General features: G+C 45.7%; 1 protein-coding gene across 3 annotated transcripts in view; it reads left to right on the top strand.

Moving 5' to 3' along the window:
* The first annotated feature begins 842 nt into the window (after positions 1–842).
* The window catches only part of LOC115159247 (M-phase phosphoprotein 9), a 38,228-nt gene continuing 13,723 nt past the window's right edge, over positions 843–25,347 (top strand). For 2 of the 3 annotated variants that reach the window (XM_029708777.1, XM_029708779.1), the window contains exons 1-17: positions 843–959; positions 1,689–1,981; positions 2,102–2,249; positions 3,558–3,647; positions 6,060–6,866; positions 7,159–7,231; positions 7,471–7,574; positions 7,745–7,864; positions 19,256–19,734; positions 21,809–21,958; positions 22,047–22,134; positions 22,206–22,421; positions 22,722–22,769; positions 22,890–22,954; positions 24,475–24,576; positions 24,813–25,037; positions 25,154–25,329. In XM_029708777.1, coding sequence (XP_029564637.1) covers positions 1,725–1,981; positions 2,102–2,249; positions 3,558–3,647; positions 6,060–6,866; positions 7,159–7,231; positions 7,471–7,574; positions 7,745–7,864; positions 19,256–19,734; positions 21,809–21,958; positions 22,047–22,134; positions 22,206–22,421; positions 22,722–22,769; positions 22,890–22,954; positions 24,475–24,576; positions 24,813–25,037; positions 25,154–25,329 — 3,148 coding nt within the window. In that variant the 5' untranslated portion in view covers positions 843–959; positions 1,689–1,724. The remainder of the gene's footprint in view (positions 960–1,688; positions 1,982–2,101; positions 2,250–3,557; positions 3,648–6,059; positions 6,867–7,158; positions 7,232–7,470; positions 7,575–7,744; positions 7,865–19,255; positions 19,735–21,808; positions 21,959–22,046; positions 22,135–22,205; positions 22,422–22,721; positions 22,770–22,889; positions 22,955–24,474; positions 24,577–24,812; positions 25,038–25,153; positions 25,330–25,347) is intronic. The other variant, XM_029708778.1, reaches the window with a different exon arrangement.

The following is a 25,347-nucleotide window of genomic DNA, read 5'->3' as shown; positions in this document are numbered from 1 at the left end:
GCTAGCTAGCTAAATCAAGGGAGGTTGGGAAACAACAGTACATAAACAGCCTATGCGGTGACGTTCAATGACTTACATATAGGGCATTAGTCTGAACGTGCGGGGTACGTGTCATGTAAAAATCTTGCCAGCGTAAAATAGTTCCCAGTCGTTATGATTGTGACGCCATGTTGGCGATTTTCCTCATGACAAGAAAATGTTCCAATAATTGCACGGGCTTCTCTTTATGTGGATGTCTCTCTCTCACACCCTCCCTGCTGTGTATGTATATACTGTATTCTCGAAATAGCTAAAATAGCTACTACTGTACATACTATTTTCTTTCCAAATGATATACTGTATGTACACACCACGTATTTATATTCGGACTATGCTCACTCATATCTTCATTGGATTGTTAAATGGACTCGTTATCTCATTTGTAGATTATTTGTGTATTCGTATTGTGTTTATGTGATATTCTACTGCACTGTTGGATCTAGTAACATACCGATTTCACTAGTTTGAATAATCCAAAAATCACGTTACTGATTAACATTTGGACAGGTGACTAACTAGTAACTGTAACGGATCACATTTAGAAAGTAACCTACCCAAACCTGATTGCAGATAACAATTTAGCAATCGCATATTTGTTAGGTTGTAACAACAATTTTGTCTCCCGCGTGTTAAATTGAATTTCTCTACCCCTGCAGCGAATGAATCATTTCCTACAAGTTCTACCAATCATGTACAGTGCACTGTGCATCACAGCAAATCATAAGGGCTGAATGAGAGAGACAGCCAATCAGATAAGTCGTTTTCGATTTCATTCGGCCAATTAGACATTGCGTAATGTTTTGCCGTTGAACGTTATGCTGCAGCACCGCTAGCTAGCTAGCGTTAGCTGCAGTAGACTAGCTAGCTGGCTAGTATTGTTGAAGGTAAAATATGGGTGAAGTTACGTTACAAGTTAACTGGTAAGTTAAAGCGAGCTTTATTAAAAATCTTATTAATCTACTTTACATATTAACTATGAATCGAGTGTGTGCTTATTGAGCCTGACGAAGGCGCTAGTTTCAATCATTTTCAAGATGTAACATTACTCTTAGCTAGCTAATCGTAAACGTTGACGCTTGCAAACCTGTCAGTTAGCATGGTTAACCAACGTTAACTAGCTAGCCAGCAGGATACAGCCAGCGAACAACTGGCCAGTTAATCAATAGCTAGATTAATACTGTACTAGCAAGCAGAAGGAGACTAGCTACGGTATCCAGGTAGTTATATTTAGCTTGCAATGTAGCTAGATACGTCTGCTTGACGATCTCATATGTTTACTGCTGGTTAATGCCCCTGTCAGATATATCTTGCAAGGCTTCTGCTCTAATCTTATCCAGCAAGTGTATGCAAGTTACTATTTGAACGAAACTGCCCCAGTTAAAAGTGAAAGTTTGATTACGGTCACCATCACCAAAGGGCCTAGCCACCTGCTTTTATTTCATCTCACACCACAGTCCTGGTCAATGTCTGTACTCTGGAGTTTAAAGGGACTGTTCACCTTGAAAAATGTGTTTGTCATACGTAACTTCAGACCTTTCCCCTCGATCTCCTGCAAGTATTAACCCCCCCACCACAATCAGCCTGTAGGTTAAGGGAGAGCTGTCTCCCTCCTTCCACTCATTGATTGTCCCCCTCTATCTCCCTTGTAGGTATCAGACTCTCCCCCAGGTTGCGGGCCCATAAGCATGTCCACAGATGACAGTATCTCTGAAGATGTGTCCAGCCTGGGGGCCCTGAGCCACTGCCATGCCGGGGAAGGGGGCAAGGAAAGCGAGTCTTCAGAGGGCACCTCAGCAGCCTCTGGCCTGGGGCTGGGACTTGGACTTGGGTTGGGGCTGTCCGGGACGGAGGAACCCAACGCCAACTCCAAGACTGCAGGGGGAACTGTAGATGGGAGAGCTGAAGACATCACACCAGCATGCAGCCTCCCCCATAAGATCAGGTGTGTGGAGACTGTGGACTCTGACTGGAGGTGGCAGTGTAGTAGGAGGTTTTGAAATAAGTGCGCTACATTGAGTATTCCAACCTAGTCCCTTTTCCTAACTCCTACTGTGTTCCCCAGGAGCCTGTGTCTGAGTACGGAGGAGGCCTTTGGGCCTGGCAAGAGTCTCCCCTTCATCAACCCCTCCTCCCTGGAGACCCTCAGAGCCCTGGTCCAAGAGATCCAGAGTAGTGGGGAGACTGACCCGGAGATGTGGAAGGACTGTGAGGTAGGAAAGTGCCTGTGCTCTTTTGTAACCGCAAGGGTAGGATGGACAACAGACAAACCAATATATAGGATACCATGTATTTAGTGTGGAAGGACTGCCAAGTAGTAATGCAGCCACTGATAGAGAAATGTCTGTGGCAGTTAGTATGTCAGCGACGTGTGATTGTGTGTGTTCTCTAAACTTCTCCCTGCAAAGGGTGATACTGGGATTAGCTGGTGTGGTCATTATTCTCCTGCAGCACGTTGGGCAGCCGGCAGTCTCATCCCTCCTCTGTCGCTTCTGCTGTCCCTGTGGATCCTAGCTGACAGCACACACACACACTTGGTCCCTAGACTGCACACATCACACAACTGCAGCTGATCTCTTCAGACAGGACATGATTTGTGGGCAATAGACAACTGTGATGCTGGCAGCAGTGCCACCTCATCTCACACAGAAGAAAACACACTGGAGAGAGAGTACTGTATTCCCCAGCTTTAAATACTGTGATCTAGAGCTGGGCGATATGGGCAAAAATCCATATTGTGATAAATTGCCTGAACTGATCTGATAACAATAAATCGAACGATAAGTTTCTAACATTAATGTGCACCACTTTGTTTAGTTTTATTACCCTCTAAACTACTACTTCTAGTTTGATTGTTGTAGCCATCAATTGTCCCATGAATAATCACCAATATTAACGAACTTATTTCAAACTTCACATTTCACTTGTATATGCTACTTGTCGTAATGAACAATGTCAGCAAATTGCCTGCGTCCCCAGCTCTACAGGGATCTTTCCCAATTGTCTTAATGAGCTCCTGCCCTCTCCTCTCATACATCTTTCCTGATCTGAAAACAGAGGCTCGATTACTTTTGAGATGCAACCCATACCCAAGTCTGTCATTGTGCCCAGAAAAGATTAACATTTAACCAATGTTTGAAAATGTGCAAATAACCGAGTCTCTAAAAGGGAATCGGTGAGTTTCTTATGGACTGTAATATCAGGTGCACATACCCCCTCCCCTGCCACCTCACCTCCCTGGGTGCATGGCATAGTACAACTAATTCACTTTTCTCACATCATCACTGGAGCGCAGCTGCTTCCGGATGCCCCCCCCCCCCCCCTGCACACAGACCCCTTCTGCGAGCCTAACTCACAGCTGTCACACTTCTTCCCTCCAATCAGAACATTTGATTATTTGCCATATTCATATTCACACTGGAAATGTGCCCATAACTTTAAGAGGAAGTCTTTTCCAATGCTTTCTGGATGGTACTGTACAGACCTAATGTTGAAGATGTGTACGTGTCTTTGTTCAACAGGGTCGATGGCTGCATCTGTTCCAGCTAGTAGAGAAACAGTACCAAGAGCAGATCCTGGCTCAGCAAGAACAGTACCAGTGCCAAATACAGGTTTGTACTACTATTTGAGTGTGTGTGATTTTCACAGAAGATGGCACCGACAGGTATGGCAGCTCTGCTTCTAGCTCCTAAGAAACTTTGCAGTATTTTGTTTTTTTGTGTGTTATTTCTTACATTATTAGCACACATTTTTGTTGTTGTTATTACATACAGCCCAGAAATAACTTTTGTATATCAGAGCGGTGGTAACTCGCCAACATTACGACCAGGAATACGACTTTCTCGAATTGGGTCCTTTGTTCGTACCCCCCAGGGCAATTTAACTTATTCCAGAGGCTGCTCCAAAACACCGCCGGCGGAGAAGAGGTATTCGGAGTGGACTTCTAATCCGACTCAGGAGGTGTGCACACCATCCACCACTTCTGAGTATATTACTTGCTAATGTTCAGTCTCTGGACAATAAAGTAGATGAGCTCAGGGCAAGGATCTCCTTCCAGAGAGACATCAGGCATTGTAACATACTCTGGCTGTCTCGGAATATACTGTCCCCATCCATGCAGCCAGCTGGGTTCTCAGTACATCGCGCAGACGGGAATAAAGAACTCTGGGAAGAAGAAAGGCGGGGGTGTATGTTTCACGATTAACTGCTCATGGTGTGATTGTGATAACATACAGAAACTCAAGTCCTTTTGTTCAGCTGACCTAGAATACCTCACAATCAAATGCCGACTGTATTATCTCCAAAGAGAATTCTCTTCGGTTATAGTCACAGCCGAGTATATTCCCCCTCAAGCTGATACCATGACGACCCTCAGAATTACACTGGGCTTTATGCAAACTGGAAACCACAAATTTTAGGAAAGTGCAACCATACTTCTACCAACACATGGACTGTAGTACTCGCTCTGGAAAAACATTGGACCACTGCTACTCAACTTTTCGAAATGCTTACAAGACCCTCCCCCGCCCTCGTTTCGACAAATCTGATCACGACTCCATTTTGCTCCTCCCTTCCTATAGGCAGCAACTCAAACAGGAAGTACCCGTGCTAAGGTCTATTCAACAATGGTCTGACCAATCGGAATCCTTGCTTCAAGATTGTTTTGATCACGCGGACTGGGATATGGTCCCGGTAGCCTCTGAGAATAACATCATCGAATACACGGATGCGGTGACTGAGTTCATCAGGAAGTGTATAGAAGATGTAGTACCCACTGTGACTATTAAAACCTACCCAACCCAGAAACCGTGGATAGATGGCAGCATTCGCGCAAAACTGCAAGTGCGAACCACCACATTTAACCATGGCAAGGGGACTGGTAATATGGCCGAATACAAACAGTGTAGTTATTCCCTCCGTAAGGCAAACAGGCAAAACGTCAGTACAGAAACAAAGGAGTCACAATTCAACGGCTCAGACACGAGACATATGTGGCAGGGTCTACAGACAATCACGGACTACAAAGGGAAAACCAGCCATGTTGCGGACACTGACGTCTTGCTTCCAGACAAGCTAAACACCTTCGCCCGCTTTGAGTATAACACACTGCCACCAACGCAGCCCGCTACCAAGGACTGTGGGTATTCCTTCTCTGTGGCCGACGTGAGTAAGACATTTAAGCGTGTTAACCCTCGCAAGGCTGCTGGCCCAGACGGCATCCCTAGGCGCGTCCTTCGAGCATGCGCAGACCAGCTGGCTGGAGTGTTTACGGACATACTCAATCTCTCGCTATCCCAGTCTGCTGTCCCCACTTGCTCCCTCACGACGCCAGGACAGCGGAGTCAATCACCACCTTCCGGAGACACCTGAAACCCCACCTCTTTAGGGAATACCTGGGATAGGATAAAGTAATCCTTCAAGGACATCAACCACCCGAGCCACGACCTGTTTACCCGGCTATCATCCAGAAGGCGAGTTCAGTACAGGTGCATCAAAGCTGGGACCGAGAGACTGAAAAACAGCTTCTATCTAATGGCCATCAGACTGTTAAATAACCATCACAGCCGGCTTCCACCCGGTTATGCAACACTGCAACTTGGAGGCTGCTGCCCTGTGTATATATATAGACTTGGATTCGCTGGCCACTTTAATAATGGAACACTTGTCACTTCAATGTTTACCTACTGCTTTACTCATCTTCTATTTATATACTGTATTCTATTCTACTGTATTTTAGTCAATGCCACTCCGACTTTGCTCAATCTAATATTTATGTATTTCTTAATTCCATTCGTTTACTTTTAGATTGTTGTGAATTGTTAGATACTACTGCACTGTTGGAGCTAGGAACACAAGCATTTCGCTACACCTGCAATAACATCCGCTAAATATGTGTATGTGACCAATAGAATTTGATTTGACTATTGCCAAATACAGCTCTGAACTTTACGTGGCCTGTTCTACAATCCATGAAGAAGCATGTTCTGATGCCTGTTTACACTGTGGTTATTTTCCTCCTCCAGCTGATTCAGGATGAGATCAAAGCCTTGGTTCAGCTCCAGAACCGCCAGACCAGCACACAGACCCACAACAATTACCCATATACCCCTACTGCTACCACCAACACACAGACACATCACGATTACCTGTCTACTGTCACACAGACACACCCAGACTACTCCTCTTCCCCTGCTGTTGCCACCATCCACCCCTCACCCTCCACGGACCTTCCCAATGGGAACTCGCCTCTCTCTGCTCCCCCCACCTCCCTCTCTGTCCCCCAACCCGTTCTGAGCTCCACCTTCCCTCTACCCACATCCCCTCGGCCAGGGCCGGTCACCCCAAGTGAGAGGTGGGCTGAGGGAGCCGGGACGGTGCTGAGCAGTGGGTATGGGACCCTGTCGGCCTGGGGGTCAGGGCTCGAGGGGACAAAGACTCCGGGGGGAGTAGAAGATAGAGGCCGGGGGAAAGAGGAGCCTGGTTGGTCCCTTCACCTCCAGGACTACACAGAGACCATTCTGATTGGCCAGGAGAGTCAGCAGAGGAGTGCCTCGGCCAATGAGGTGGCTCCTAGAGACAATCCTAGTCCACCTGAGCAGCAGAGAACCTCCAGCCAACCGCTGACCTCCTGGGCTCAAAGACAGAGACGCAGCAAACCCAAGAAGAGCACGGCGGGGCAGGCCCAACCTTCCCTGGCTTCCCCCCCACCCCTCCCGGCCCCATTCCTGGGCCAGAGTGGCCCTCAGACCTCTTCCTCCCAGGAGCAGCAGCCCAGCCCCAGGCAGAGCCCTAGAGACAGCCCCCTGGAGAACACTGACCTCCAGGACCAGGTACACCGAACTCCATCCGACGCACCCGGTTCCGTTTGAGTTTATAGTAGCTGGATAAAATGATGTAAAACTATTTGGATTACTAGAGTCAGTATAATGCGCTGGCATTTTGTTATATCACCTTGTGTTTTGTCTGTGTGTCACTGTGTCTGCCCTGCTTTATATGTGTCACAGTCAGTTGAAACAGAATTCCTTGTGGGGAAGCATTTTGAAAAGGAAGGAGTAAAAGACTGGAGTTAGCTTTGGGTCTCATTCTCTCTCCTGTGTTCATCTCGCTTCTCTCTGTTTTCAGCATGGGTCGGCTGCTACCTTCACCAACTCCTTCCCTCTGAGGAGAAGTGACAGCCTCATGTCTGAGGCCTCAGGTAACCACACACACACACACACACACACACAGGCCTCTTTGTATCCGCTCTAAACATTGGCCTACATGCTGCGCGGTCTTGTCACCTTGTTGAATAACACTGTTGCCTTTGCTTGAGCAGCAGTTCTGAAATGCGGTCAAAGCAATAATGCTAAGTGCTTGTAGTAACGTAGTTATAAAGCAGTTTAGTATTAAGGTTGTTTATAATGTAGTGATACGTGTCTGCTTCTTGCCCTTCAGGTCTGACGTACTGGCGCCTGGATGAGAGTGAGCTCTACCGCCCCCTACCTGACAGCTTCGACAGTGGAGCCTACCTCCTGCTGCAGGAGGCCTCTATCAGTCTGGTAGGTGAAGGACAAAAGGTTTTTGTTTTCATTGTGCTGAAAAAAGTTAGTCTCTTCTGCATTAGGGAAATCCCACACATTTTCAGACCTCAATCCCAAGTAAATAAAAACAAATGACACCACCTCCCACCATTGTATTAGTTTGTTGTGCGTCTCTCTGTCTCTCGCAGACCTCTCCAGAGGACCAGAAGTTGTCTCTCAGAGAGATCTACCACAGCAAGCAGAGAACTACTGAGTCTAAACACACTGACTGGGACCGCTCTCTCACCTGCAGCCCCACCTCACCACAGGTATAACACACACACACACACACACACTAAGGTTGGGCGGTATCCAGATGTTCATATCGTTTCTGTACCATACCAGGGTATACTGTGTTTCCGGAAGTTTACACAAGGGGTGTTATAAAAAAATAATTGAGCTATCTTCTTAGTTACAGCAGAGACATTCAAGCCCCTCCTGGATCAAGATCCTTGTTGCCTAAATGGTTTTGTGCTTCCAATTAAAAAAGGAAAAAAATGTATGTGTGGGTGTGTATCTCACAGGAGGTTGGTGGCACCTTAATTGGGGAGGACGGGCTCGTGGTAATGGCTGGAGCGGAATCAGTGGAATGGTATCAAATACATCAAACACATGGTTTCCAGGTGTTTGCCATTCCATTTGCTCCATTCCGGCCATTATTATTATTATTATTATTATTATTATTATTATGAGCCATTCTCCATTGATAGATATATCTATCTAACACACTCATACAAAATCATGTGGACACCCCATTTCAATCGGTGGATTCGGCTGTTTCAGCGACACCCGTTGCTGACAGGTATAAAATCAAGTACACTGCCATGCAATCTCCATAGACAAACGTTGGCAGTAGAATGGCCTCACTGAACAGAAATATAAACGCAACATGAAACAATTTCAAAGATTTTGCTTAGTTACAGTTCATATAAGGAAATCAGTCAATTGAAATAAGTTCATTAGGCCCTATTCTATGGATTTTACATGACTGGGCAGGGGCGTGGCCATGGGTGGTCGTAGATTCACCCACTTGGGAGCCAGACCCACTCAATAGAGATGAAGGCCCAGCCATTGAGAATTTGTTTTTCCCCACAAAAGGGCTTTATTACAGACAGAAATACTCTTCAGCACCCCTCCCCTCAGACGATCCCTCAGGTGAAGAAGCCGGATATGAGCTGGCGTGGTTACACGTATGGCCGGTTGGACGTACTGCCAAATTCTCTAAAAGTGTTTTTATGGTACATTAATGAACATTGAATTCTCTGGCAACAGCTGTGGTGGACATTCCTGCAGTCATCATGAATAATTGCATGCTCCCTCAAAACTTGAGACATCTGTGACAAAACTGCACATTTTAGTGGCCTTTTATTGTCCCCAGCACAAGGTGCACCTGTATAATGATCATGCTGTTTAATCAGCTTCTTGGTATGCCACACCTGTCAGGTGAAATAAGTGAAATAATCTGTCTGTAAACAATTGTTGGAAAAATTACTTGTCATGCACACAGTAGATGTCCTAATTGACTTGCCAAAACTATAGTTTGTTAACAAGAAATTTGTGGAGTGGTTGAAAAATGTGTTCTAATGACTCCAACCTAAGTGTATGTAAACTTCCGACTTCAACTGTACATGTATGTATGTATGTATGTATGTATGTATGTATGTATGTATGTATGTATGTATGTATACATACATACATACATACATACATACATACATACATACATGCATGCATGCATGCATACATACATACATACAGTACCAGTCAAAAGTTTGGACACGCCTACTTATTCAAGGGTTTTCCTTCATTTTTTTACTATTTCCTACATTGTATGATAATAGTCAAGAAATCAAAACTGAAAAAACACATGGAATCATGTATTAACCAAAAAAGTGTTAAACAAATCAAAATAATATTTTGATTCTTCAAAGTAGCCACTCTTTGCCTTAATCACAGCTTTGCACACTCTTGGCATTCTCTCAACCAGCTTCATGAGGTAGTCACCTGGAATGTCTACTTATGATACGGTAAAAGGTTTATGTTTCTGTCTCCATATGATAAGGTAACTATATCCAATGCAAAAAACATCTACATTTTAAATGGTATTAATTTTATATATGGCTGCACATTTTGGGGAATTTTCAGAGGTGGGAACTTTCCGTGGGAATATATGGGAATTAAAGGAATTATATGCAAATTAAAATTAATACCATTTAAATGTAGGTGTTTTTTGCATTGGATATTGTGGCAAACCTCTTCAAAGCTAGGAGCGTTTGTCACAAATTAAGTGAGAAACTGTCACCAAAGTCAGCCCAGAATTAAAGTTCTTTCGAACATGACAGTACCTGTATGTTTGTTTCTCTGTCCTGGTCCACCCAGGCCGCAGGTAAGGTCAAGGATAGCAGGGTTCGGTACACAAATCTGGTTCTCGGTAGGTCCGGGTCTAAACGCCAACAGGTAAGTCCAAAACAGTCCAGCTCGTACACGGTAAATCCAGCCAATGTAGAATGTCTCTCTCTCTATGGTTCATAGATCCTTCCCGCTCTCTCTCCCTCTTCCTGGTTTTTCTTGACCTTTTATCTGTGGGTCGGCTCCACCTTCTGAGGGTTCCCCTTGCTTCTGGGAATTGTAGTTTTGGCAGTCGGCCATTTTGTGATCTGTAGTTCTGATCGGGGTGGCCATTTTAGTGATCGGGCAGAGCCCGTTTATTAGTTCTGCCCTCACATATCTGCCATTTATCACTCGACCCCCTTCTTTGCCACACATCTCCCCCCCTAGATCCGACCCCCTAGGTCGGGCTACCGCAGCAAAATATGCGTGCATGCGGGATAACCCATCCACATTTCCCATTTCCTTTCCTGCTCTGTGTTTCAAGTCAAAGTGAAACGGTTGGAGACTCAAAAACCACCGCATCACCCGAGCGTTCTTCTCTTTAGCCCTATGCATCCAGGTGAGTGGTGCATGGTCACTGATGAGGGTGAAGTGGCGCCCCAGCAGGTAGTATTTCAGGCTTTCCAGAGCCCACTTTACTGCCAGCGCCTCTTTCTCAACAACTGAGTAGTTGGTTTCCCGTGGTTCCAGCTTCCTGCTTAAAAACAGGATGGGGTGTTCCACCCCTTCTACCTCTTGGGACAGCACTGCTCCCAAGCCGACCTCTGAAGCATCCGTCTGAACCACAAACTCTCTCTCAAAGTCTGGTACCACCAGCACTGGATTACAGCAGAGGGCCTCCTGTAATGTCCTAAATGCTTTGGTGGCCCTTTCATCCCACTTGACCATGTTTGGCCCTCTGGCTCTAGTCATGTCGGTGAGTGGGGCGGCCACTGTGGCATAACTTGGGATGAACTTCCGGTAGTACCCGGTCAGCCCTAGGAAGGCTCGAACCTGCTTCTTATTTACTGGTTTCGGCCATTCTCTAATTGCCTCCACCTTCTTACGTTGGGGTTTGATTAATCCTCTTCCCACGGTGTATCCCAGATACTCCGTTTCCTCTAACCCCACATAACACTTGGCAGGGTTCGCCGTGAGCCCTGCCTTTCTAAGGGCGTCTAACACCGCCTGTACCCGGGGTAAGTGGGATTCCCAATCTGGGCTGTAGATCCCCACGTCATCTAAATAAGCTGCGGCGTATGCTTGGTGCGGTTTTAGGACCTTGTCCATGAGCCGTTGAAAGGTGGCTGGGGCCCCGTGTAGGCCGAATGGCATGACGGTGTATTGAAACAAACCGTCAGGGGTTGCAAATGCTGTCTTTTCTTTGGCCCTGGGGGTCAGAGGAATTTGCCAGTACCCTTTTGTCAGGTCCAGGGTCGTAATGTACCGAGCTTTACCAATTTTCTCCAGTAGTTCGTCTACTCTGGGCATGGGGTAGGCATCAAACTTGGAGATTTCATTTACCTTCCGAAAGTCGTTACAGAACCGCAAAGACCCATCGGGCTTGGAGACCATCACAATTGGGCTAGACCACTCACTATGTGACTCTTCGATCACTCCAGCTGTCAACATTTTCTCCGTCTCTGCTCTAATCGCTGCCTGTCGAGCCTCGGGTACCCGATATGGCCTCATGCTCACTTTTCTCCCTGGTAGGGAAACGATATCATGAGCTGTAACCTCAGTTCGGCCGGGTACTTCTGAAAACACATCTCTGTTTTTCTGGATCAGGGTCTTTACTTCCTGTACTTGTGCTGGGGACAAAGTAGGTGAAATATTTACTTCAGCTGTCTCCTGAGTGTGTGTGGGGTACGTGACCATTAGTGTTTCTCTCTCTCTCCATGCTTTTAACAGGTTTATGTGATAGATCTGTTCCTGGGGCCGTCGACCTGGCTGTCGGATCCGATAATTAACTTCTCCTATTCTCTCCAGTACTTCATATGGTCCTTTCCATGTGGCTAGTAGTTTGCACTCTACCGTGGGGATCAGCACTAACACCTTATCTCCCGGTTGAAATTCCCTCAGGGTAGCCTGCCGGTTATAAGTGTGCCGCTGGTGCTCTTGTGCTTGTCTCATGTGCTCTCTGACGATGGGCATGACTGTGGCTATCCTGTTTTGCATTGCCGTGACGTGCTCTATGACACTAGTATACGGGGTGGATTGGTGTTCCCAGGTTTCCCGGGCAATGTCTAAGATTCCCCGGGGGTGCCTCCCATATACCAGCTCGAAGGGAGAAAACCCCAGCGAGGCTTGAGGAACCTCTCTAATGGCAAACATCAGATATGGCAACATGCAATCCCAGTTTTTCCCATCCTTGTCGATTACCTTCCTGAGCATTGACTTCAGGGTCCGGTTGAATCTCTCAACCAGCCCGTCCGTCTGTGGATGGTAAACTGATGTCCTCAACTGTTTCACCTGCCACAATTTACAAAGGTCTGCCATAAGGCGGGACATAAAGGGGGTCCCCTGGTCAGTAAGGATCTCCTTTGGGACCCCAACCCTGGTGAACAATAGCACTAGTTCCTTGGCGATATTTTTGGAAGCCATTGTCCGAAGGGGAATGGCTTCTGGGTAGCGAGTGGCATAATCTAGAATAACCAGAATGTATTGGTGCCCTCTGGCAGATTTGGGTAGTGGGCCCACTATGTCCATCGCTATCCTCTCAAATGGCGTTTCGATTATGGGGAGTGGCACTAACGGGCTTCTAAACGCTGGTCGGGGAGCTGTTACCTGGCACTCCGGGCACTCTCCACAATGCCGAGCTACTTCAGCCTGAATTCCTGGCCAGTAAAACCTCCTTACAATCCGGTCTCGGGTTTTATCGATACCAAGGTGTCCACCCAGAATGTGCCCATGAGCTAGATCCAGTACTGTCTTTCTGTACCGGGTGGGGACCAACAACTGTTCCACCACATCAACCCCTATTTTTGAGACTCTGTACACCAAACCATTTTTCATGATGAAGTGGGGAAAACTATTAGGCATCATCCTATCATTTATGGGAGTACCATCTATGACCTGCACGTCTGCTCTGGCTTGCTGCAGGGTTGGATCCTGGTGTTGGGCCGTCCCGAAATTAGTCATGGACCCTGCCAGGTCTGCTGGTTCTAGATAGTCGTCTTCTGGATTCAGATCGACCCCAGCCCCACTAGTACTGGGCTGTTCATTATCAACGAGGTTTGCCACTTCATCCTCATCCTCCCCTACTCGTACCTGTGGGCTTGGCCCCTGGGAGACCTCTTTTCTTGGCCTTGGTTGAAGGCCCCATGCTTCTTCCTGCTTGGTCAGGGTTGTTGGTTTCTCAAATATGCCGTTCTTTTGACCTAACTTCGCAAAGTTAGGAAAGTCTCTACCCAATATTACATCATATGGCATCTTTGGGACCACGCCGACCTCATAATCCAGCAGACCGTCCTCTGTTTGTATGCTCACTAATGCTGTGGGGTACAGACGGGTATCCCCATGAATGCACGTAACACTGATATCCTGACTTGTATCCAGTTTATGCGTCGGCACTAGGTTTGCAACGACCAGGGTTAGCATACTGCCGGAATCCAGTAGTGCTTCAACCTCCTTCCCTTCAACCTTCACCCTGCACATATGTTTGTTTCTTGATCTTTCAAGTACAGTGGTTACCACGGGACATGCATACCATATCTCATCTTCTTTTTCACCGAGGTTACATTGCATTGGCTCTTCTTTAATAGGGCAGTAGGCTGCAATATGTCCCGGTCGATTACAATTGTAACAGATAATAGGGTTCCGGGGGGGAGACCTCCTCGACCCCCAGTCCCGGTTTCCGGTTTTTCCCTTAGTGTCTCGGCCCGATTCTGATTCTTTCCTCATGGCCCCACGCTGCTCTCCTCCCCCTCCCCCTGTTGGCACAGTCTTAACCTGTCCGCTGGTTCGCCCAGGCCTGGGGAATGGGAATCTTTCCTCCTGCGCCTGCTCAGCTGTTCCTGCCGTACAATACCGTTCAACCAGGCCCACGAGATGGTCGGCGGAAAATACCTCGTTCTGGCCAACCCATCGTCGCACTTCTTGGGGTAGACCTCGCTGAAACTGGTTGAGTACGATGGTCTCGACGACCTCGGCGGACGAACGGGTCTCCGGTCGCAACCATTTCCGTGCCAGGTGAATCAAGTCGAACATCTGTGTTCGGGGGGTTTGTCCCGGTCTGTAGGACCACTGGTGGAAGCGGTGTGCCCTCACGGTATCGGTCACTCCCAGTCTAGTCAGAATCTCTCCCTTGAGTTTATCGTAATCCTGTGCATCCTTCAACTCCAGGTCAAAATATGCTTTTTGAGCATCCCCTGCCAGGTATGGTGCCAGAAGCCCTGCCCATTCTTCTTTCGGCCACTTCTCCCTCTCTGCCGTCCTTTCGAAGGTGGTAAGATATGCTTCCACATCATCCTGCGCTGTCATTTTTTGAAGAAAATGATTGGCCCACCTTTGGGTATTTGCAGCTGGTAACTGAGTCCCAATTTGGTCCGCTAGCCCCTTTAGGCCTTCTCTTAACTCCCGGGTGTTTCTCTCTTGCTCTTCTCTGAGCAGCTGGTTGGTGTGGTGCTGGACCTGTAACGTGTCCTGATACATTCGCATTGCATCCTGATGAGCTATTTGTTGAGCTCTAGTTGCCTCTTGTTGGGCGGCCACCGCTTGTAACAGGGCCTGTATGGCTCCCTCCATACTCATTTTCCTGAAAAAACTGTCCTAACCAAACAAAGCCACAAAAAAAAAAAAAAAAAAAAAAACCTGACTCCCCTTTGGAGTGCTAACTAAACTTTTTTTTTCTTTTTTTTTTCTTTTTTTTCTACCTAACCAGCGGTATGGTTAATCCAGTGCCCACATTCTCCACCACGTGTGGCAAACCTCTTCAAAGCTAGGAGCGTTTGTCACAAATTAAGTGAGAAACTGTCACCAAAGTCAGCCCAGAATTAAAGTTCTTTCGAACATGACAGTACCTGTATGTTTGTTTCTCTGTCCTGGTCCACCCAGGCCGCAGGTAAGGTCAAGGATAGCAGGGTTCGGTACACAAATCTGGTTCTCGGTAGGTCCGGGTCTAAACGCCAACAGGTAAGTCCAAAACAGTCCAGCTCGTACACGGTAAATCCAGCCAATGTAGAATGTCTCTCTCTCTATGGTTCATAGATCCTTCCCGCTCTCTCTCCCTCTTCCTGGTTTTTCTTGACCTTTTATCTGTGGGTCGGCTCCACCTTCTGAGGGTTCCCCTTGCTTCTGGGAATTGTAGTTTTGGCAGTCGGCCATTTTGTGATCTGTAGTTCTGATCGGGGTGGCCATTTTAGTGATCGGGCAGAGCCCGTTTATTAGTTCTGCCCTCACATATCTGCCATTTATCACTCGACCCCCTTCTTTGCCACAATATATTTACCTTATCATATGGAGACAGAAACCTTTTACCTTATCATAAGTAGACATAATTGCAAATGATTACGTCCTTCCAATAGAAATAAAAAAAGAACTATTTATTTACGAATTTAACTTTAATTAAATGAGTTGACTCTTCACATGGGATGGTTTCACTGAAGAGAAAAAAGGGAATATTGAATGATCCCCAATGATCCATCGCATCTCCCAAAAACTTTTTCAACATACATCTGTTAAATGACAGTCTAGAAACTAAAGCTTTGGTTGTCTTCCTCAGGCTTCCATGTCTTCTCCCTGGACCTCCTCAATGTCCACCTCTTGAACATCGGACTCTGAGACCTCATCTTCACTGTCACTTTCCAACCTTGTTGAGGATGGCTCGTTGTCAGGCTCAAAAAGCCTCAAATTTGCCCGGGGTGGCTACCAATTTTTCAACCCTTGTATTGGTCACCTTGTTGTGTGCTTTGGTGTGTGTGTGTTCCCAAACAAAGATCAGTTGCGCTCTGAGGCGGCTGATGTTGGTGGGATTTGGAGGATGATGGAGGCAACATTGGAAAGAGCCTCAGATCCACCAAGTCCTTTCCACCAGGTGGCTGATGAGATATGTTGGCACGACTGCCATCTCCATCCTAAAGCCCTTGCTTGGAAGTGTACTTCGCCAGACTGCCAAGAACCTTGCCCTCATCCAGGCCAAGGTGGTGAGACACAGTAGTGATGACACCATAGGCCTTGTTGATCTCTGCACCAGACAGGATGCTCTTGCCAGCATACTTGGGGTCCAACATGTACGCTGCGGTGTGTATGGGCTTCAGGCAGAAGTCTTCACGCTTTTTTATGCATTTCAGAACTGCAGTTTCCTCTGCTTGGAGAAATAGTGAAGTGGGCAGGGCAGTACATATTTCTTCTCTTACTTATGTAAGCAGTCTGAACATCAGACAGGATGGCATTGTCTCCCTCAATCCGTGCAATGGCTACTGCTATAGGTTTCGGGCTGCTTACCACTCTCTCCCAAAATACATAATCCAGGAGGATCCTCTTGATGGGGCTGTCCATATCGGCAGACTGTGATATGGCCATTTCTTGGAGAGACTCCTTCCCCTCCTCAACGTGTGTTGCTGGGCAGCTACAATGTGGTGTTCTTATTCTTCTCACTTTGCTTGATGATGTAGATTGCTGCTATAACTTGATGACCCTTCACATACCTAACCATTTCCTTATCTCTCTTGTAGAGTGTATCCATTGTTTTCAGTGCCATGATGTCCTTGAGGAGCAAATTCAATGCATGAGCAGCACAGCTAATGGGTGTGATGTGAGGGTAGGACTCCTCCACTTCAGACCAAGCAGCCTTCATGTCTGTCACCAGTGCAAATACCTTCTGTGGTCCAAGGTCATTGATGACTGCCTTCACCTCATCTGCAATGTAGAGACCGGTGTGTCTGTTGTCCCTTGTGTCTGTGCTCTTGTAGAATACTGGTTGAGGGGTGGAGATGTAGTTAATTATTCCTTGCACACGAACATTCGACCACCCATCAGAGATGATTGCAATACAGTCTGCTTTCTCTATGATTTGCTTGACCTTCACTTGAACTCTGGTTGGAGGGGTGTATGCTAGGTGAAGAACATTCAGAAATCTCTTCCAATACACATTGCCTGTGGGCATCAGAGGTGAACCAGTTGCATACACAGCTCGAGCAAGACATTCATCAGCATTTCTCTGGCTACGTTCCTCCATTGAGTCAAAAAAACTTCTGATTCCAGGAGGACCATGAGCTGTTGCTATCGATAAGGTGTCTGATTCATCATTTTCACCTCAAATAGAAGTAAAGGGACTTTTGTCAGAGGTTGCTTGTTGTGAGCGCTGAGGGAACTTTATGCACTTGGCCAGATGATTCTGCGTCTTTGTTGCATTCTTCACACATGATTTGGCACAGTATTTGCAAATGTACACAGCTTTTCCTTCTACATTAGCTGCAGTTAAATGACTCCACACATCAGATAGTGCCCGTGGCATTTTCCTGTAAAGATTAGAAAAAAAGGAGTAAAAAAATAAATAAATACAATTCCATGTACAGATAAATAGTTAAGCAGTTAGATTAAACATCTCCTTTGTGAGATAAATGGTTTAAAGTGAAACCATTTATGGACACAGGTGAATTAACACTTCTCAGTTAGCAGGCTCAAGCAAGCTAAAACCCACATGGTAGCAAAAACTAACTAGCAGAAATTGTTAACAAGTTAGAAATGATTTAAACACACTTTACTGTAGGCTACCATTAACCAGTTAACAAAAAACCATGTATGTCATATAACATATATTCACCCCACCCAGTATTGTAATCAAAACTAACCAGAAAGCATGTAGTCCTTGGCTCAGACAGTGTGCTAGTGTGGGCTCAATAGCATCTCATTAGTGTGCAAGATCTTGAGAATCAGCTGTACATGTGATGGAAGAATGCACTGTGCATGCAGAGGGTTGCAATTCCATTGACTTGGGGATAGTTTAACCAAAATATGCCACAAGACCTAGAATTGCCTTATGTGTATCCCACAAAAAAGGTTCACTGTTATAAACTAACTTTTTTTTAATGAATTTAAGCAAAATTATAGGACTTCCCATGGACAATTTCCGAAAAAATTATACATTTCACAGTGGGTGCGAGACACTGTGGCTTGTAGGCCTCTCCAGGTCTCACACCTACTGTGAAATTTGGTGGAGGATCGGTGATGATCTGGGGGAGCTTCAGCAAGGCTGGAATCGGGCAGATTTGTCTTTGTGCAGGACGCATGAATCAAGCCACGTACAAGGTTGTCCTGGAAGAACACTTGTTTTCTTCTGCTCTGACAATGTTCCCCAACTCTGAGGATTATTTTTTCCAGCAGGACAATGATCCATGCCACACAGCCAGGTCAATCAAGGTGTGGATGGAGGACCATCAGCTCAAGACCCTGTCATGGCCAGCCCAATCTCCAGACCTGAACCCCATTTGAAAACCTCTGGAATGTGATCAAGAGGAAGATGGATGGTCACAAGCAAAGCCGAGCTGCTTGAATTTCAAGCAAAGCCGAGCTGCTTAATGGATGGCCATCAAACAAAGCCGAGCTGCTTGAATTTCTGCGCCAGGAGTGGCATAAAGTCACCCAACATCAATGTGAAAGACTGGTGGAGAGCATGCCAAGACGCATGAAAGCTGTGATTTGAAAATCAGGGTTATTCCACCAAATATTGATTTCTGAACTCTTCCTAAGTTAAAACATTAGTATTTTTGTTATTTTGACCAGTTGTCATTTTCTGCAAAGAAATGCTCTAAATGACAATATTTTTATTTGGAATTTGGGAGAAATGTTTTGAGTAGTTTATAGAATAAAACAAAAATGTTCATTTTACCTAAACACATACCTATAAATAGTAAAACCAGAGAAACTGATCATTTTGCAATGGTCTCTTACATTTTTTCCAGAGTTGTATAATTATTTTAGTTTTTTTGTTTCACAAAACAATTTAGTTAACAGGGCTCTTGATCCAGGAGTAGATTTGAATGTCTCTTCTGTACCCAAGAAGCTTGATCTTGACATCAAGCAAGTTAGCAAACCAAATTCATAGCTGGAGCCCTGAGCTGGATATCATTTATTTGACATATCTTACTTTTCTTATAGTTATACTTAACTTGCAGTTATAAGCAGTGGTGTAACACGCGCCCTGGCAGCCCCCACGAGGCGGGGGTGTCCCCCAACCCACAGTATTGAAAATCATACTGTCGGTATTTCAAAATACCCCGGTGTACAATATAAACAATATATCGCCTAATACACACAGACACCTACTCTAACCCTTCTCTTTGTTCTAGGTGTTAACTCTAGGTCCCACTATTCAGCTCCGTCAATCAGATCAAACCTCCGGCTTCACCTCGCCCTCCCACTTCAGCAGCCCCTCCTACCCCACCCAGCCGCAGCTCTACCCCCACATTGACACCCCCGTCAGCCCAGACAGCATGGCCGAGGGCAGTGCCAATCCCGGGGACACAGACTGCGCCTCCAACGCCTCCAGCCTCTCCGCCGTCGCACCTACCCTAGCCAGAGTGGCCTCTGCTCGGATAAAACCGGCCCCGTCGCCCCCCTCTACCTCCAAGCCCTTGATGCTCCCCAGCAGCCAGCAACGCAAGGTCTTAGTCACTCAGGCCAGCGAGGAGGAGGGGAGTCACACACACACCAGCACCCTGAAGCAACTGGCTGTGTCTGGGAGGCAGACGCACTCACACACACTCTCCCGGAGCAGCCCTCGTATGGAGAAAGCGGCGTCACTGGAAGACCCTGTGATTGTCTCTCTGTGAGTGGCCAGAGGGCTGGTTATGTTTTTATATATTGGGTCACACAGGGGCGTCATGCAGTCCACAAATCTGAGGGGCACAAAGTCCCTGAGGATAACTGGGAGGTCGACAAGTTGCATTTTTCATACACTTGAAACAATTTTTGTTCTGCAATCTAAAGCCATAATTATACTTAATTCTTCGTAAAAAAAATGTTTATTTTTCTGCATATCTAAGCATACTTCTTGAGCTGTGTGTGTCCTGACTGGTGGTTATTTGTTATGACTAAAATCTGGGTAAAAGATTGAAAGGAATGTGAGTCTTATTTAGTAATTGCTCGCTTTTCTAAAGTCTACCAACCTTGCCAGCAGGCATGCTAGCTAAGATAGTTAGCTACTCTAACTTGATTGCCTGAAATGGCTTCTTGGCAGCTAGTGATGAGATTGGGAACCTATCTGGGCTAGTTAACCTCTCTGGGAAATGTGGGACGCCAGCGTCCCTCGTGAATCCAACCACTTTGTCCGATTTCAAAAAGGCTTTACGGCGAAAGCATAGCATTAGATTATGTTAGGACAGTGCCGAGACAAGAAAAACCATACAGCCATTTTCCAAGCAAGGAGAGGCGTCACAAAAACCAGAAATACAGCTAAAATGAATCACTAACCTTTGATGATCTTCATCAGATGGCACTCATAGGACTTCATGCTACACAATACATGTATGTTTTGCTCGATAAAGTTCATATTTAAATCCAAAAAAAACATTTTACATTGGCGTGTAATGTTCAGAAATGTTTTGCCTCCCAAAACTTCCGGTGAATGAGCACATCAATTTACAGAAATACTCATCATAAAGGTTGATAAAATATTAAACTGTTATTCAAAGAATTATAGATACACTTCTCCTTAATGCAACCGCTGTGTCAGATTTCAAAATAACTTTACAGCGAAAGCACACTTTGCAATAATCTGAGTACAGCGCTCAGAGACGAAACCAAACCCGCCATTTTGTGGAGTCAACAAAACTCAGAAATAACATAAATATTCACTTACTTTTGATGATCTTCGTCGGAATGCACTCCCAGGCATCCCAGTTCCCCAATAAATGTTCATTTGTTTCGATAAAGTCCATATATATATCCAAATACCTCCTTTTTGTTCGCGAGTTCGGTAGAGTACTCCAAATGCACTGTTGTCGCGCAGTTAAGTTCAGACGAAAAGTCAAAGTTATATTACAGACGATGTATAGAATGTCAAACGATGTATAGAATCAATCTTTAGGATGTTTTTATCATAAATCTTCCATAATATTCCAACCGGATGATTCCTTTGTCTTCAAAAAAGAAAAAGAACACAGCTGACTCTCATGGGAGCGCTCGCCACTTAGCTCATGTCATTTTCTCACTCATCTACTTCCAGGAGCTCTTATTCTCTCCCCATTCACAGTAGAAGCATGAAACAACGTTCTAAAGACTGTTGACATCTAGTGGACGCCTTAGGAAGTGCAAAATTAACCCTAAGTCACTGTATACTGGATAGGGAATCACTTTAAAAACTACAAACCTCAGATTTCCACACTTCCTGGTTGGATTTTTCTCAGGTTTCTGCCTGCCATATGAGTTCTGTTATACTCTCAGACATCATTCAAACAGTTTTAGAAACTTCAGTGTTTTCTATCCAAATCTACTAATAATATGCATATCCCGAGTAGCAGGCAGTTTAATTTGGGCACGTCATTCATCTGAATTTCCGAATACTGCCCCCTGTCACTAAAAAGTTAAAGCCAACGTCATAAAAGTGCTATATATTACAGTATTACTGTAAACCACTGTAGACCACTGTAGTATTACAGAGAATCAACAAATTATCCCTTTTTTTCTCCTTTTTTTTCTGGGCAAATCAGAGGGGGCACGTGCCCCCTATGGGCATGACGCCTCTGGGGCCACACTAATATTATTTAGGGCATATATGAGAGGAACTAGTAGTAGAATAACTAAGTTAAATGATACATACTGAGTACTACTAATCTCCTTTCTCCTCCTATTCACATCTTCCTCCTCTTTTCCCTTCTTTCTATTCTCCCCTCTTTCTCCAGGCTGAGAGAGAAGCTGAGGGAGAAACACTCTCGTCATGTAACTGATCTGAAGGCTTACTACGAGGCAGAGATCAAAGTCCTCCGGGACAAACTGGACCTGAGAGACTTGCCTCACGACCTGGAGCAGAGCAACCACACACTCAGACAGAGGTAGTGGTGGAGAGTGTGGGTGGGTGTGTTTGGGGGAAGGTTGGTGTGTGTGTGTGTGTGATCTAAGTTGTGGTTGTTGTATTACCAGGTGTGCTCAGCTAGAGCGAGCTCTGTCTGAAGCCAGCAGCCGTATCCAGGAGCTGGAGAACAAGAACACCATCCTGGAGAAACAACTGGTAGGAAACTGTTATACCCTTAGAGGTGGGTGTGTGTGTGTGTGTGTGACAAGCTCTGCTGCCTTTTCCAGGCTGACTGGCCAGAGCGCTACGATACAGCCTGCTCCACGGCAACGTCCCTGCAGCAGCGATTGGACGAAAGCAGGCAGTCGGGCAGGGAGAAGGATTCCTCGGCCGGCCGCCTCAGGACCCGGGTCCGGCAGCTAGAGGAGGCCTTGGAGAACGCCTGCAGAGAAACACAAGAGAAGGAGGCCAGGAGGGAGAGGGAGTACAAGATGCTGCAGGACGTGAGTTCTGACGTTATACCAGACTAGCTAAGTAAACCAACTGAAATCTCTGGTCTCTGACCTTCTGGGAAAGACTACTTTCTAGGTGTTGTAGTTTGGGAGATGTCCTGCAGAACATCTGGAGAACTGTACCTCTACGTCTCTTATTTGAGCAGCTCTTTCAGTACCAGCTGATGTGTGCAAGGGAACTTGTAATAAGCTATTTGGCTGTAGCTCAAAGGTTTAATAGACACACTCCGGTGTGTGTGTGTGTGTGTGTGGTCATGATGACTCGGGGGTTGTGTGTTTTTGTCTCCCTAGCTTCTGGGAGAGTATGACTCTCTGAAGAAAGACCACGAGGGGGTTAAGGTAACGGAACTATTCTATTAGTATAATCTATTCTCCTTTTCGGTGTTATTCCACCTCAAGAATAACAGGTGACACGTTGTACTGGTACTAATATTCTAACCTTTTGTTCTCTATCAACAGGACAACCTGGTGTCTACAGAGAACAAGCTGTTTGATGCCAACGAGCAGGTTTCTGAACTAAAAAGGTAACATCGATGCATCTAAGACCTGAAAACCAACATCTACAAGATAGATATGCTAGACAAATCATGACCAGACCTGGGTTAAAAAATAGCCCTATTTGAGTATTTTCAAAAAACGTGGTCGAAAGTCTAGTTCTATTTGAAGGTATTTTCAAATACAAGCGTCTGTGTATTTGAGTATTTTCAAATAGATGCCAATACTTTCCAAGTGTATTTCCAAATACATTCCAATATTCAACTACTTGTATTTTCAAAGAGAAAATATCAAAATATTTACTTCGAAATGTCTTTGTCATGATCAGACCTGGGTTTAAAAACTATTTGGGGTATTTCAATTACTTTCTGAGTTATGTAATTTGTCCATATCGGACATCAGTTGTTGAGTGTTTTTGACACCTCCAGTGTTACCAGAGTGACCACATTTTTGGGGGGGGTGATTTATATTTAGAATTGTCACACAAGACAAAAAAAACAACATCCACAAACGGGACAGACACAACAAACAAGGTCAACACCACACAAGGAGCTCCGGCCCATGATAAATAAAAGAAAGAAAAATACAATTGAATGTACAGATTTGGTCAAGCCTCCAACCCATCTCCCACCAACAGCCCGTTGCCATCCTCTCAAACAGCAAAGACGGTCAAAAGGAGAAGCGGGAGGAGAAGAAAGGCCGTATCCACAATGCGCATCAGAGTAGAAAATGTGTCGTAAGTGCTGAGAATAGAGACTTCACTCCTACTCTCATGGGTCAAAATAAAAGCTATGCATGAAGCCTCTTTAGTCTTAAGTTCCAGTTCCACCTAGTCAACAGATATTTAGGAGAGCTCGTGAGCTGTCTTAACCTGTTAAGTTACCGGCAAGGGTTTTGACAATAGAGAAATGCAGTGAGTCAGTGGTTCCCGTGCCACAAGCAATTGCTTTGGAGTTGTTAAAATGTGTTGATATTTCTAAACGATCACTCCATAAATAATCTAGACCAGCATGCAATAGTATCTCTTGCGCTTTTCAAAACCACATGGCTAATAAATAAACATGTTTTTCTTTTGATTATTTAATTAGCTACAGTGCCTTCAGAAAGTATTCGTACCCCTTGACTTAATTCCACATTTTGTTGTTACAGCCTGAGATCTAAAAGGATTTCATATATTTTTTTTTTGCACAGCCATCTACAGACAATAGCCCTGTGTGACCGTTTTAAAATGATCCTAAAACCTCTGAGCTGGAAGTTTTTGTTGTCGTCTTAAAACAGGTTTTAACATGATTCCTAGGACCATTTCTCTGATGTTTTGTGGATACGGGCTAAGAGTGACAGATTGAAGAATCCCTTTTGACTGAGCGAAGAGTTATTCTCTTCTCTTGGTGTGACTATCTATTTTGGCAAGCAAAGAATAGATGTATCGTGTGCCAGCTTTTCTTTCTTTGTCAGTGTGTTTTGTCCCAGCACCGGTGGACATACTGTATTTGACATGTCTATCACCCACACACTCTTCCCTGTATCTCTCTGTGGCCCTCCTCCTCAGGGTGATCTGTAAGCTGGAGAGCCAGGTGAATCAGCTAGAGCATGAGAACCAGGCCAGGAGTCGCCAGGCTGTCCACAACCACACACAGCCTTCTGGAGCTGGGTAAGGTCTCCTCTCCTCCACGTATGCATGTTGTGCTTCCATTAGGTCCCAAAGCAGGTCTGACTCTAGCGGGTATTATTTTTAACCCTCTCCTGTCTCTCTGTCTGACTCTAGCTGTTGTTACTGTTGTTAACCCTCTCCTGTCTGTCTGTCTGACTCTAGCTGTTGTTACTGTTGTTAACCCTCTCCTGTCTGTCTGTCTGACTCTAGCTGTTGTTACTGTTGTCCCTCTCCAGTCTGTACCACCATCCAGACCTGTTGCTTTCGCCCAACAAACACCCTTGGCAACCAGAATCCACCTATAGAATTTCTCCTTGCCCTCAAACCGACCAATCACACAGCACCAGGAAGTCTCCCTGTCCTCAAACTGACCAATCGCAGAGTTACAGGATGTCTCCTTGCCCTCAAACTGACCAATCAGGCAGCTCGGGCCACTTTACAGACCACACTGGCAGCAGGAGGTATGGTTGCAGTGTTAATTTTGGAATATCTCCTTTTAATCCCCTTTCCCCTTGATTTAACCCTGATTTAAAAATCGGACCAGTTTAACTCACCCGTGTCCTGTTTTGTCCTGTAGGTGTTTGTCCCCTCCAGAGCGTGAGCAGGACCGGGGTGAGGTCGTGAGGGAGGCTCGGGGGCCTCTGACCCCACTGATGAGGGCCCTGATAGAGCTGGATGAGACCAGAACCACTGAGGACCGGGCCCCCTGTAAGACCAGCCACAGTACCACTGACTCACTCTCACTGGCCTCCAGTAAGACACACTCCTCAT

Source organism: Salmo trutta, chromosome 23 (assembly GCF_901001165.1).
Source record: "Salmo trutta chromosome 23, fSalTru1.1, whole genome shotgun sequence".
Taxonomy (NCBI): domain Eukaryota; kingdom Metazoa; phylum Chordata; class Actinopteri; order Salmoniformes; family Salmonidae; genus Salmo; species Salmo trutta.
This window is presented reverse-complemented; position numbering and strand designations above follow the sequence as displayed.